The sequence below is a fragment of the Brassica rapa genome, chromosome A03 (genome assembly GCF_000309985.2).
Source record: "Brassica rapa cultivar Chiifu-401-42 chromosome A03, CAAS_Brap_v3.01, whole genome shotgun sequence".
NCBI lineage: Eukaryota > Viridiplantae > Streptophyta > Magnoliopsida > Brassicales > Brassicaceae > Brassica > Brassica rapa.
In genome coordinates, this window is record NC_024797.2 from 10,201,856 (window position 1) to 10,216,696 (window position 14,841).

General features: G+C 32.9%; 2 protein-coding genes across 2 annotated transcripts; one reads left to right on the forward strand and one right to left on the reverse strand.

The window, feature by feature from the left end:
- Nucleotides 1-1,346: 1,346 nt before the first annotated feature.
- On the forward strand, nucleotides 1,347-2,743 carry LOC103857920 (transcription factor bHLH51). The gene is made up of 2 exons (XM_009135174.3): nucleotides 1,347-1,675; nucleotides 2,108-2,743. The coding sequence occupies exons 1-2, from the start codon at nucleotides 1,409-1,411 to the stop codon at nucleotides 2,540-2,542; spliced, it is 702 nt and encodes a 233-aa protein (XP_009133422.1). The 5' UTR covers nucleotides 1,347-1,408; the 3' UTR covers nucleotides 2,543-2,743.
- Nucleotides 2,614-13,835, reverse strand: LOC103857918 (ethylene-responsive transcription factor ABI4). The gene is made up of 2 exons (XM_033289098.1): nucleotides 2,940-13,835; nucleotides 2,614-2,857 (listed from the first exon to the last, which is right to left on the reverse strand). The coding sequence occupies exon 1, from the start codon at nucleotides 5,510-5,512 to the stop codon at nucleotides 4,523-4,525; it is 990 nt and encodes a 329-aa protein (XP_033144989.1). The 5' UTR covers nucleotides 5,513-13,835; the 3' UTR covers nucleotides 2,614-2,857; nucleotides 2,940-4,522.
- Between the last annotated feature and the right edge of the window lie 1,006 nt (nucleotides 13,836-14,841).

A 14,841-nucleotide genomic window follows, 5' to 3' on the forward strand; every position in this document is an offset into this window, starting at 1 on the left:
TTAAACTTATCTTCTGAAACCTTCTGCAGTTTATAAGCAACACACCAATAGACAGTTCCAGAACCTAGATGCCTAGAAACTGAGTGTGTTAACCAAACACTGACCAGTTCAGAGAAGCTACACCAAGAACAATAGGTGAAATAACTCTCTGGTGGTCTGCATAGAGAACCATTGCTGAACTCACACTTGATCTTTGAGGTTGCTTCACAAAGGAAAGCTGATAGGAATGACTTAGCTAAAGAACAAGTTTGAACCAGTGTTGGAGGATAAGCAGAAGCCATTGAATCAAACGGAGATGCTGACGTCAAAGACGATATGAAATGATGATGAATCGCCTTGAAGAAACAGATCCGTTGATCAACAAGCAGAGAATGTAACTGCAAGAGAATCCAGCTTGACAAGAAAGCTGAACAAGAATCACAAACGAACTCTGATCCAAAAGAAAACGCGATCAACTCTGATCGGAATAAGTCGCACAAAGGCGAATCAAGCGGAACGAAGCCGCAAATACGATCAACACTGACCGAAAGAAACTTGATCAACTCTGATCGGAATCGCACAAAGGCGTAAACAGCGGAACAAAGCCGCAGAACTCCACTGCAAAACGAACTCCGCCGCACAATGAACTCGCAACGAACTCCGCCGATGGAGAAACACAATCGATCGTCAATCGATTGGATACGGAAGCACGATCACCACTGATCGGAAACAAGAAGACGCGATCGGAATGAAACACGATCGGAAGAAAACGAAGCTCGAACAGATAAAGAACGATTCTAAAGTAACTCGAATCAGGGAGATTGAGCTGAGAATCAGTGATATCAACCTGAATCGGAGAGATGAAGCTTAGAAACGAAACAATCCGAGCTCAAATCGATGAGATCAAGCTCGATTCAAGAAAACAAAATATGAACCAGAACGTGATGTGATGAAGATGATGAGGAACAGTGAATCGAAATCAAGCGGAAGAAGATCAGATTGGCTCTGATACCATATTAGAGGAATTGAAGTTTGATGTTGAACAGAAACCAAAGCTCTCGTGAGGAAGATGAACACAAGAGAATCTGGAAATTATAATTGTTTCTGTTAATCGTAAATGAAGAAGATACAAGTGTTTATATACATATCCGGTTTATACCGGTTCTCACTAACCAAACCACAAACCAACTATACATATTCTAATACATACCAATCACCATCAACATTAGTTTCTCCTCCTTTCATTATTTAGATCGAACCCGAGTATCTAACTCAGTTCCACTTACATCTTCCAAACAAAACAAAAAACACAGCACCTCTTTCAGTTCTGAGTTTCAGAATCTACCCACACAAAAAAATATAAACAAAAAAATATATACTATTTAATAATTTAAAAATAAGAAAATAAAGTATATTGGTTTTCTCGAGGATGGAGAACTCGTACGACTCAGCAGCAGCAGCCAAGTGGTCTGATTCAACAAGTCCATATAACATGGTCTCATGGTCATTATTACAACCTGGTTCCTCAGATTCTGATCTTAGCCGCTTTAACCTTGGTTCCTCTGATGAATTAGTCGGTGGGAACGACAAGGCTGAGTCGGTTTCAAGAAGCCACCGTCTAGCGGAGAAGAGACGCCGTGACCGTATTAATTCTCACCTCTCCGCGCTCCGGAAACTCGTCCCTGATTCCGACAAGGTAACACCCCTTATTCAGACAGAAATATAATGTTCTTTTAAGCTTCAATTTAGTCATCCAATTCGGTTTGTGCAAACCGGTTTTGATCTAAGCTTAATGCTTTCGGTTTAGTCATCAATTCCGGTTTTTGAAAACCGGTTTTTTACCTTATTTCGGTTATGCAAAATTGTTGTTGCTTTATTTGTAATTTGATAATGGATAATGTCTTAAATTATCAGCAAGATAGAGATTTGAATGTTTGGCTTTAAACTAATTCAATTTGAGTAAACCGTTTTTTTTTAATCCGACTCGGTTCGACATATGTGGTGGTTGTTTACAGACAAGACACCTCTTTAAATCAAATCACATCATTTATCTCGCATTGTCGTCTCACAATGTTGCGGTTTAGTAATGAAATCAATTGAAGTAAACCGGGTTTTGACTCTTAAACAGTTAGACAAAGCAGCACTCTTAGCAAGCGTGATTGAACAAGTGAAGGAACTAAAACAAGAAGCAAAAGAATCTCCAATCTTCCAAGATCTTCCAACAGAAGCAGACGAAGTAACCATCCTGCCTGAAACCAACTCCAACACAACCATCTTCAAAGCTTCTTTCTGCTGTCCAGATCAAACCGAAGCAATCTCAGAGATCGTTAGCGTTCTCACAAAGTTTAAACTCGAGACAATACAAGGTGAGATTATCTGCGTTGGAGGAAGAATGAGAATCAATTTCATCTTAAAAGAGACAGCAACTACTACATCAGTAAAAGCTTTGAAGCAATCTCTATGCGCTGCGTTGAACCGAATCACATCATTGACTACTTCATCGGTTTGTAGGATCAGAAGCAAAAGGCAGAGATGGTTCCTCTCTTCTAACTACTCACAGTGATATCTTAGTAGAATACAAACCCATTTGTTTTGTTAGCAATTTAAAGTTATAAGATATTGCAAGAATTGTAATTAAACTGGTGAAAATGTGATTAGATAGATAAAGCTTTAACATTAATGTAGGATCCATACAAATCCGACAAGAACGAAGCCAAGAAAAGATAAAACTGAAGCAAGATCAAACAAAAGTACTTAGGGAAAGTAACAGAAACAAGGAAGCAGATTGAAAAGACTTGGAATCTCTCTATGTCTACTTAGATCGCTGTCTCATCTTTCGTCTCTTCCTCTTCAACCTCCTCATACGCTTCTTCTTCCACTGCAAAAACACGATTTAAAATGTGGCTTAGAAGAGTGATAAACAGATGTATTGGACAAGATTCGGGAGATGGACAACGTACCTTGGCTCTCATGGTGAAGACACTTTTTTCTCAAAATGCGGATTCACGGTGACGGTAACAAGAGAAGAAATGAAGCGTCACTGCTAATATATACCATACCCTTGAAAACCCTAGCTAGATGTTTGGGCCTTAACGTTGTAAGCGTTTGGGCCTTAACGCTAATATATTCCCCAACTCTAAAGAAATTAGAAGAATGATTGTTAATTAATTTCTAAGCTAGAAATTTTTCTTTTGCCAACTAGAATTTATTTGCTTTTAAGCAGAATCATTGTTTACAGAATCTACTAAGACAACTGGACATGAGTGATATAGAACCAAAGGCTTGGAGAGAAAATAGCTTTCTTAATTAGCTCGCTCTGGTGTTTTTGGGCTTTGTCATCCTTATATGAAATATGTGTCTTTACATATTTGATAGCCGGCTTGGTGTAAGTTTGTATAAACGAGTTGTTCTCTTGTATAATTCTAGCAGTGTTGACTACTAGTATTATACATCTCAATAATAAAACAACATATGATGAAAACCTTTGCTAAAAGATACACATGGAAAGAACTATTTTGTTTGTTCGATTAGAGAAAAGAAATTATAATACGCTTTAATACCAAATACACAAGGAAGTCACAGAGAGAGCTATGATAAAATCAAGTCCATAAACTTTGAAGAGTTAACAGTTCATTGCAACCATTGGAACTGAATCAGCAGTGATGGAGTTGTAATGGCCAATATGATGACCTGGTGCGCTGCGATCATAAATAAGCAACAAAGTAGGTATCTGTTTATATCCATGTAACTGTTCTACACATAATAGAAAATTATAGTCATAGGAGTTTCTTTTCACTTGGAATAGTAATTCTTATCAAATACTAGAAACTGTTCAAAATCACACTTACAAACGAGTATTATATAATACATGACGGTATTCTACAACACTGATTCTACAAAAGAAAATAATTAAAACACACATTGTTGATTTGCAAGCAACATAACTATAGCTTACAAAACTTATTTAAATATATATTGTATATTTTAGCTACAAACCCTCCATCGACAGCAAATGATCATCGATTAGTATACTATCGATGATATACAAACAAAACAATATATGCATCCGGAGGTGACCTTTCCTCGGAAACGTGTTCTCTCATATTTTCCCTTCATTCATATTATAGTATATATAATTCAAACTTAAAGAGTACACATAAATAAATAAAACTCTCAGAGATAAAATGAGATATATAAACCTCTGAAAGTCAAACAAAATCGAAAATATCATCCTATGAGGCACTCTATGAAGTGTTGAACCAATAAACTCGCATAAAACTTCCCACCGTTCTCCTCCTCTTCCACATATGTATATACTTTATTGGAACCGTAATCTCCTTTACGAATTCCCTGAAAATATACTAAAAAAATCTTCAAAGCAGTAAAAACATCCTCTTAATTATCTATATGTAAAAAATCCTCCAAACTTGTGCATGCAAAGCTCTTCATCGAGTGTAATCTCCTTGATTCCTTTCAAAAATGAATCCTCAGAATCTTTAATGTTCTTGACCGACCTTTAGGGTTCCTAATCGATGCCATATGATCAAAAGTCAAGCAAGAAGGGATCAACAAAATCCCACATACTCCCCCAATGACTATACTCGTCTTCTCCGCCAAAAGGCCAACCCGTAGCAGATCCATCACCAACCATATTATAACCCGGATCCATACCCATAGAACTAACCGGATCAACAACGGCCGTGGATATTGATAGACTCGAACCCACCGAGCCAGTTAGAGAATTCATATTCTCCATCAAATAATTGGTATTATTACAAGCACTTCCTCCTTGTTCTTGCCCTAACGCCACTTCATGACGAAACGACGTCGAATTAGCAACCGGCACATCTGTGAGCTCCACATCACCCATCTTATTATTGTTATTAAACGAGTGAAGATTCTGATACGGTTGGTGATGGAACTGTCCCACTTGCGTCATCTGATTGTGTTGTTGTTGTTGTTGTTGGTGAGGGAGAAGACCATAACTAGGGCATAACATAGAGGTCCCACCAGAAAGAAAGATATTGTTGGTAAAAGGCACACCGTAATGACCAAAGGCTGAGGCGGAGGAGGAGGCGGAGGGACGAGGGAGGAGAGGTCTTAGGGTTTGAGTGGAGGAAGATGAGGAAGAAGGAGAAGAGGAAGCGGCGGAGACGGTGGAGGAAGAAGAAGAGACTGATGAAGGAGAGGAAGGAGATAAGTTGAGCTGAGCACGTGACCCGTATAGGAAAACGGCGGCTCGGTCGTAGGCACGTGCGGCGTCTTCGGCGGTGGCGAAAGTACCAAGCCACTTGCGAGTGCGTTTACGTGGCTCGCGGATCTCGGCGACCCATTTGCCCCAGCTTCTTTGTCGGACGCCACGGTAACGAAACTTAGAGTTGTCGGGACCACCTTTGCCTTTACGTTTGCGTTGTTGGCCGGAGGAGGTTGAGTCGGTGGAATCGGTTTGAGGATTGTGGGTTAGGGTTTGTTGGATACTATCGTCAAGATTGTGTTGTTGTTGTTGTTGTTGTTGGGAAGGTAAAGGGTCCATAGATGAAGAAGAAAGGAAAGAGAAATGGATTAAAGAAATTGAGAGGACGAATCAAGAAGGAAGAGAGACTGAAGAGTGTTTGAATGTCACGGTTGTGAATGGTGGATTAGGGCGGTGCTTCTCTTTTTATATATACTTACACTCTCTTCATTCTCACTTCTTTCTTTTTACTTACTTAGCCCATTTGTTTTCCCACCAATGACATTTTTGTTGTTATTATTATTTACTAAGTTTTGTTTTTGGTTGTTGTCACTAAGGTACATAAAAAGCTTATACAAGAAGAAACACAAAAACGAATTGTATGCCAAGTACAAATCAATCGTTCCGTCTTGCAACTAGATTATCATGGAAAGATGATTGAAGCTGGGATGTTGAACGTCAAGTCTACAAAAACGAGGCCAAACATCTATTGGTGTTATAAACTTCACATAGTTCAATAGTTCTAATCATTGTGTTGATAATCAACCCGGTTCTGAAAATAGTCGGATAAAACATTCCTTTTTCTTAAAATTAACATGAACTATATATATATATTTAAATCTCAGATCCATCCATGTTGACAATCCATATATAAGTCTCAAACATCCATTTAATTTACTAAGTTTAATAGAGTTTCTATAATTGTGATGTTAAATTTAGCTTATAGCATCTCTTAAGCTATTTTCATCTTTATTGTAAAGTCATATTTTTATTTTTAAAATAGTTCTTTAACTTTTAAACTTTTATGGTTATAACCAAGACAACTTTTTTTTTTAAAATACATTATTTAAAAATAGAATCACACTTTTGATTTACGTAATAATATTTAAGGAACATCTTAGTCTAAACAAAGTTATAATTGTATGAAATTTTTTTTATAAGTAAATAAAGTCAATTATCATTTCTCATAAATAAAGGTACTTGTCGTAAAATTTAATATATTTTTAAAAAAATATTTTTTGAGATAAAAAATAGATAAATACATTAGAGAAAATTTATCTCTATTTTAGAGTTATTCTATTTCAAAAGTAAAAAACATAGAATATACTAGAGAAGATTTTAGTTATAGTTTGTTAAACAGCTGTATAAAGTATAATAAATTTTTAATCAAGCTCTCGTCTTACTTTAGAAATGGAACTAAAGTTCTACCTATGAATACTAGTACAATAGAACTTCTATAAATTAATGACGTTGGAATTTTAAAATTTTATTAATTTATAGAGATATTAATTTACAAAACATTTCTTAGACTTCTTCTTTTAAGATTTATTTATTTTAAGATAAGAAAAATATATGATTTTAGTGTATAAAAATTAATTGTTTTTTTGAAATTTATATTTATATTAACTTTATTATATTATTTGGTGTATCTAAGTTATATTGCACAGAACTTAAATATGGTTTTAGATATAAAATTACTAAATCTCATCAAAAAAAGATTAAGTGTTAAAAATATATAAAGATAATTCAATTATGAATATAAAGCAAACAATATAATAATATGTTATTACTTATATAAAATATGTATACATATAAATTATTAATTTATAATTTTAATGGACCATATATTTACATAAAATTTTCTAAAAAAATATTATCTTATTATTTTATCGATTTGTGTCAAATTTTGAATCGGTCCAAACTGAAACCGGCGAAATTTATTAATTTATCGAGTATTAATTTATAGAGATTCTACTGTATTTATTTTCATTCAATTCATAGTATGCCAAATATTTTACTCTTTTCGTTTAAATGTAAGTAATTTTAGAAGAAAAAAAATTGTTTCAAAATATACATTGTTTTCAAATTTCAAAGAAATGTATTTATTGAATATTGTGTAACTAATAAAATAATATATATATTTTTTATGGTTGTTGAATTTAAACATTAAATGATACTTTTTGAAAACTAACAAATTTTTAAAACTGATGTTTTAACTAAAACTACTTATATTTAGAAAGGGTTTATGTTTTCAGATATTTTAGAAATCAGAACTGATATTACATATAGAGTTAACGGTTGTATACTCGAAACCTACAGTCCACACATAATTGATAAATCAAAGAATCGGCTAAAATCAATTTATTGGTTGGGTTTTTAACTGTTAAAACAACTTTATTAGTTGGGTTTTGAAATAGAAAAAAATAAATTAATTTGCGCACTCGGAGAGTGTTGCAGATGCATTGCTAGCTGCTGCCACTGGAGGGGCAGAAATACAGATGCAGAGAAACTGAGTAGTGCAGAAGTAAATATATCTGCGCTTTTATCAAACCACTCATGGATATATGAACAGCTCATTTAGTCTTCATACCATTCTTGAAAAATACTTGGCGTCAGTCAAATAGTTTGCCCGATTAATAATAATTAGAAACATTTATAGATTTTGGATACTACACACTTTTTTTTTGGTCAATACTACACACTATTTTAACAAAAGTTATGTAGATGTTGAAAACACTCACATGTTAAATAATTAATATCTATTAAACTGCGTACCTGTACCGTAGATATTTATGTATGCTTCTAGGGTAAGAAAAAGAAAACTGAACTCACACCATTATATAATCCATTTTTCCTCCAATCCTTAAATGCTCATTTTAATATACAAATATATATTTAGTCAAAGAGTACAAATATATAGTATTTGAAATTACTGTGTAATCATGCAATTGGAGGCCTTTTAAAGAAAAAGAAATAAGAAGTCGATATAATACTTTCAAACCTGCCTGCATGTATTTGATATTGGTCTAGATTTTAATTTTTTCAAAATTATATGTCTTTAAATTATAGAAAATATGTTTAAGATTTTTGGATGGAAAATACTTATAACCCCCGAATCGCAAATCCGGCAAGTGTTTTTGACGAAATTGAAAATATTAATAAAAATAGTAGGATTTTTTTTGACTAAGTATAACATTACGATTTAAAATTATATCAACGTATATCTTAAGATTTTTTTATTCTGATGCATGAATATTAAAAGTCACGGTAGTCCGGCAATAAACATATGATCTTCAAAACCGTTCGAAGATAATTGAAATTATGACACTTGTTTATTGCAACAATATTTATGATTTCATCATCATCTTTGTGACATTTCTGATAAAAACCAAGAATTGTATTAATATAAGATCTATAATACTGAGTACACGTATCACCAAAAAAAAAAGAGAAACATATCTTGAAGATACGTTCATCATAACAAAGTTTTTCGTGGTTTTAATGTTAATCATATACCATTTTTAATGTATTATGTTGTTTTCTAAAATTAAAATAATAATATAGATAAATTTTATTCTTTATTGTATGCTTTTAAAGTATTTTTTCCTTTTTCCTTTAAACATTAAATATGTTATTTTCTTCTAAATAATGATTTCTGTTTTAGACAAAACAAAAAATAGAGGTGAAGTCGATTTTTTATATATATATGCTATCTAGATACTCTTGGAAACGTTGGAATTGATAATATATACTAACAAAACCTCCTCTTCCAAGGGATTTACGTTTTTGTTTGTCATCCACAAAACTATCAATTAAAAAAAAATTAAAGAAAAACTATCAATTGTATGAAAAAATAAAAAGAGAAAAAATGTGAATATTGCATGGGAGAGATGAGGTGGCAAGGAAGGAAGCAAAGACAGCAAAAGAACCAAAGCTTTTTCTTGTGGTTTCTGAGATCTCAGCCCAATTGCCTTGGAACTCTCACCTTTTTATGGCGCAGCAGAACCCAACTAGTTGCGCCATACATTCATTTTTCTTACATTTATCCATATAGTATATCATATTATCAATGTAGCTCGATTATTCCAATCATGTAACGCACGTGAATCTTATATTGACGATGTGTCTACCATCTGATAACATATTATTGAACCTTTTTATTTTCTTCAGATTCTTAGGTTAGGACTTAAGATGATAATTACCCATAACAGTGTGGACAATGAATTCCAATGCTTCTGTTCTGCAACGGATCATAAATATTTCTACAATATAATGTTTCATAGGTTATAAAGTGCTCATAAGTTTTCGGGGGATTACAAAACGTCCGACATAACATAAGTCGCAAGAATACCAATAACATTATTTTAAGCACACCTTGACATTAGTTTGTAGGTTCTTACGATGTAGTCAATAGCTTCAAACGTGTAACTAGTTTGCCAAGAACATTAATTTAGAGATTTTTTTTTTAATTAATTTAGAGATTTGTTAGCCCGTATCCATCAATTTTTTTAATCACAACAAGTATCCAAATGATTAACAATGACTATATAAAATCCAAATAGCACTATTTATTATTTCGTATAACTTTAAAATTCAAACGGTTACAAAAATAGACCAGTCCAGGTATCACTTCTAGATAAAATTTCTTTTGAATGACATCATAAATCCAAAACCAAATTAAGCTAAAGAATTACTATATTTTTATATAAAACAAAGCAAATGGCTGGGGCGGGGAGCATTGTCGAGCAAAAGCCTTTGTTCAAGAAAAAAAACATTGTCCATCAAGATGAGATAAATGTTCACAGTTCACATGCCAATAAACCGTGGGCTGCACTTTAATCAACATTTGAGATTGTGTACCGTGTGCGGCTATATATTTTCACGTATGTTTGGATAAGGACCCTTTCATGTCTATTCGAATCTGATGTCTTCAAAGGTCCTTTTTTTAATCATTAAATCAAAGTATATTTATGAAAATATGAACTAATTTTTGATGTGACATAATTAATACATGATTTATATTATCAATTCACTTATTTTATTTTGAAAGCATAATAAATTTGAATTTAAGATGAAATCATGATTAATATATATAATAAATTTAAAACCGATATAATTCAATTATTATTAATTAATTTAATAAAAATTCACAATAAATCTAAGTTTAACAATACTAAATATGACTTAACACGATGGATTTAATGTTCACTCTTTTATATTTTCTCTGTTTTATAAGAATTTTATTTTGAAATTTGTTCATGTTATACAAAAAAATGTTATTTTATAATTTCTATGTAAACAACATTGATTTAATAAATATTTTGCATTTATCTCAAGCAGTATTTATTAAATTTATAAATATATTTCATTTTTAAATGTATGAAAAATGTTAAAGTGATACTTTTTGTAAAACAAAGAGAGTATGAGAAGTATTAATTTATAGATGTCACCCAGACTGGAATTAAATCCTATACAATTTGTTTTTTTTTCTTTTGCTAAAATTTGGTTCCTATATAGATTGTTAGAAGAAGCATAGATGATATTGCCACTTAATATTAAGTGGAAACCCCGTGAAATAACAAGATGAGGAATACAATTTCATTATGAACACTGAAGTGAATGTTCTGGGATGATGCCCAAATAAAAACACTAGTGTCGAAACAATCTAATATAGTAAAAAACTTACAATCGTCTAAGACATTAAGAAGTGCAGCCTGCGTCAACTCATCAAAGTCTTTATAGTATATGGATGTAGCCTACTTTAAAGAATTATCAATTGGGGCTTCTGGGCCTGCTTTCTGTTCCATTCCGTTTTATCCGTCCCATTACAAAAAAGGGTTTTTTTTTTCTTTTTTTTTTTATCAAACACATTCATTTCAATATTAAAGAGAGAGTCTACACTCCATTCCCGGAGGAATTTAGCAATGAGAGGGCTGATTTTGCCAAGGAATCAGCCAGCACATTACTCAACCGAGGTACATACGAAAAGGAAACAACATCAAAGGAAGAACTAAAATGATAGATATCGAATAAAATGCCGAACAAAGCTGGAACCGAGCCTCTTTCCTTCAGTAGCTTGACGAGGGACAGGGAGTCAGACCGGATCATAAGGGATTTAACATTCGACGAGGCAGCATACATAACTGCCGAACGGATGGCGAGGGCCTCAGCCATTAACGCCGATGAGACAAAGTTGCGGGACTCGCAAATAGGGGCCAGTGACGGGCACGGGCTCCATCCTGAGAACATACCCCCAATACCACAATTCCTGGATAGTGCGTCCCATGCTGCATCAACATTGCATATCACAGTGCGCGATACTGCTTCCAACACTGCAGTAGTACGAGGCTGACCTCGGCATACAGGAGCTTGCGTGGAGGTTTGGAGTATATGGTATTGTGCCACTTGCCATTCTCTTGCATCAGAGATGGACTTTAAGATGATTTCCATACCGGAAAATGCTCTGTTTTCGAAGCAGAGCTTGTTTCTTGCCTTCCATAGATTCCATAGTATCCATGGCCACAGCGGAACTGATACACCCGTGGGGGGAAGAACGGTAAGTTGATTTGCACCGGCTATGAAAGAGGCCATCGAAGTAAAGGAGGTGATGGGTCTGTATACCAGTGGCGCTAACCTCCAAACCTGATCCGCAACTTTGCAATGCAGGAAAACATGGAGATCGTCCTCCCCCATATCACATGACTTACAGTTGAAGGCTGGAACTCCTCTAGTAGCTAAGTTGGAGCTGACTGGAATGGCCTTCCTCACCACTTTCCACAAAAAATCCTTAAATCCTAAATTAGCTAGCTATACTTCTAGCGGGGAAAATGATTTATTTGGACAAGGAATATGTTTTTACATACACAACTAAAAGCTGTATTGATCTATCCACAAACTTAACAAACCTAACCACAACTAACTAAGTGTTAATACCCCCAAAAAACTAATTAACTCATGTTAGTTTATACAAGAAAACCAAAAATCACGAGTGTCGCGCATGAAGATCGAGGATGTCTAAGATTGAAGTTTTCTAATTTATCAGGTTTTAATCTGTGGTGCATCTCGGCCACTCTTTTAGTATTAGATCATTTGGAGTAAAACTTACTAAATCAGGTTTGTTATGTAGTCGATGGTTGTTGTTCAAAAAAAAAAATGTAGTCGATGGTTTGGCAAAAAGTTTCAATGACCAAGTAGCAACTAGCTTCTTTTTTTTTGTGTTTTTAGTTCGTAGCTTTCTTATATTGTGGCTTCGAATGTTACGAACCGCCCCGCCCCGCACCGCAGTTAACAGTAACAAAAATTTCTACATATATCATATATTTATACGTTTTTATAACTGTTAAAACCGCACTACAGTTAAACCGCTTGTCTCGCACTGTTCAAACCGCAGTTACCATTCGGAGCCTGTGTATTGTTTCCACTTCCAACGCAATAGTCTTATTAGTTCCTTCCTTTTCTACTCTCAACTCAACTATTCCAAAATCTAGTTAGATAAATTAAATGATGAAAATGTGAACTAATCGAAAATTGTTATCGAATTGTTTCTGGTCCTTAATCGACTCGAAGATATTGCATTGGATTTCCAAAACTTCTAAAGATGCTTTGAATTAAGTCACTCTCACAACAAGTTCTCGTGATAGTTTTCTACCTTTTTTCGGGTCAGATTTTAGACACGTTTCAAAGACTCTAACTTGAGAAATTAATGTTGATTTTTTTTACATTGTTGAAATCTCTAATACTCCCTTCTTTTCATTACAATACAATGTTTTAGAAGATTTTAATGTTTCAAAATAGTTTAAGATGTTTTAAGTTCTCTATGTTAATTTTAACTTTACTAAAAATTATTCAATCAATTACACTTAATTTTTTTAATAATTGGTTAAATCAATTATTAATTTATATTTTTAACAATGTTTTCAGATAAAAGTAACTCTCCAGATTTTCTGTATGTTAAATATAATATCTTACCATATTTTCTCCGTTTTTAAAAGTGTCATTTAGACACATTTTACGTGGATTAAGAAAGTAATAATATATAATAATATTTTTTATTTAATATATAATAATTTAAATAAAAATCTATTGGTTGTTTGAAAGAGTAAGAAATAGATTATATATGGAAGTTTGCATGAGAAATATAAATGACATTTTATTAAACAAAAAATATAATGCTAGAATGACACAATATGAAACATAGTAAATATTAATTAATATGTGGAATCTTAGTTGTATAAGTTAACTTTTAGAAAACATACTTTGTTCGGGAATATACCATTTTATTTACTTTTATAAATGTATGAGCATTGACTCTTTCAATCAAGAAATATAATAAAATTATACTAGTTGTTAAATGATTCAATATAAGGTTTCATTTCAGTGATCAATTCGGATATGAATCTTTTTATGGAAAATGTATGAACATTACAGCTACTACATTTTTACCAAATTAAAATTCGTACAAATTCATACTCGTCCCCCTTGAAATTGCATATTTTGCGGATATATGTGCTCATTCTTTCCTTTTCTATATATGTTAAGATCTTTTTGCAAGTTTTAAAATAATTATAAAACGATGTTGTAAAAGATTGAAACACATGGAGATGAATTTATATGATACAATTAATTAATAAAATAGATTTTTTTTATGGTGGAGCTTAATTTAAAAATATTTCTCATCTATTGGTAGTAGGTCCATGCTGTAATTTAAAAGTCAAATCATTAAATTCGTAAATATATACAGAGTTCATTCCCTTTGGACGAGTTGACATTTCAGGGCCAAATATCTAATAATTGAGATAGGAGTACGACCCAACCATGCATATAAATGAGTCGATGCCATGTTCAATATCTCAAGTGATATAACGTAATTATCGATGACAAACGTAAAACAATAGTATTGCATTTAGAGCAAATACTTATCAGGTTATGTGTATTATTAAGTGTCAAAATACCTTCTTTTGGTAGAAGTGTCAGAATTCTTTCTAGAATGATTATTTATTAAAATGTTATATGATTAGCGTTCAACCATAAACAAAATTAGTTATTAAATGTACAATATTCTATGATTAGCGTTGAACCATGAATAAGCTGCGACATGTCAGTCTGACTTGGAAAGCCTCCATTTAAAATAATTAACGCACGTCTACGTAACAGCAATTAAACATCTCCAACTAATCACATTTCAGTCAAACCATTTTCAATCTTTTATGCGGTGGTTCCAATGGTGATTCTCGTGCCCATTGGGCACTGCGATTTAATATGTTGAGAATATTGAATAATGGGAAATTGTCAAAACTCGAAAAGTTAACATATTCTACCAAAATTATGTTAACATGCGAATTAGGATATGATTAATATATCCGGAAGGGATTCAAATGTCGAAAAATGTTTGGTAGTATCAAATATGGTTGGCTTAATGAATTATATATTACAAGTAATACTAGTATTCTTTGACAAGATGTCAACAAAGATGAAAATCAGCAAACTCGAAAATTCAGAATAATTATTATTCAGATATCATAATAATTAGTCTCTCTCTTTTTTTTCTTACATGATTCTTCATTGATAATATGTATCAACAAACTCATTATAGTGTTATACTATGGGTTTGACTGAAAGGTATTAATAGA

What these genes read in the sequence shown, in the direction of transcription:
- LOC103857920 (XM_009135174.3), top strand. Translation starts at nt 1,409, where the DNA reads ATGGAGAACTCGTACGACTCAGCAGCAGCAGCCAAGTGGTCTGATTCA. An exon ending in TCGTCCCTGATTCCGACAAG is followed by an intron (nt 1,676 to 2,107) that starts GTAACACCCCTT and finishes ACTCTTAAACAG; the next exon opens with TTAGACAAAGCAGCACTCTT.
- LOC103857918 (XM_033289098.1), bottom strand. Translation starts at nt 5,512, where the DNA reads ATGGACCCTTTACCTTCCCAACAACAACAACAACAACAACACAATCTT.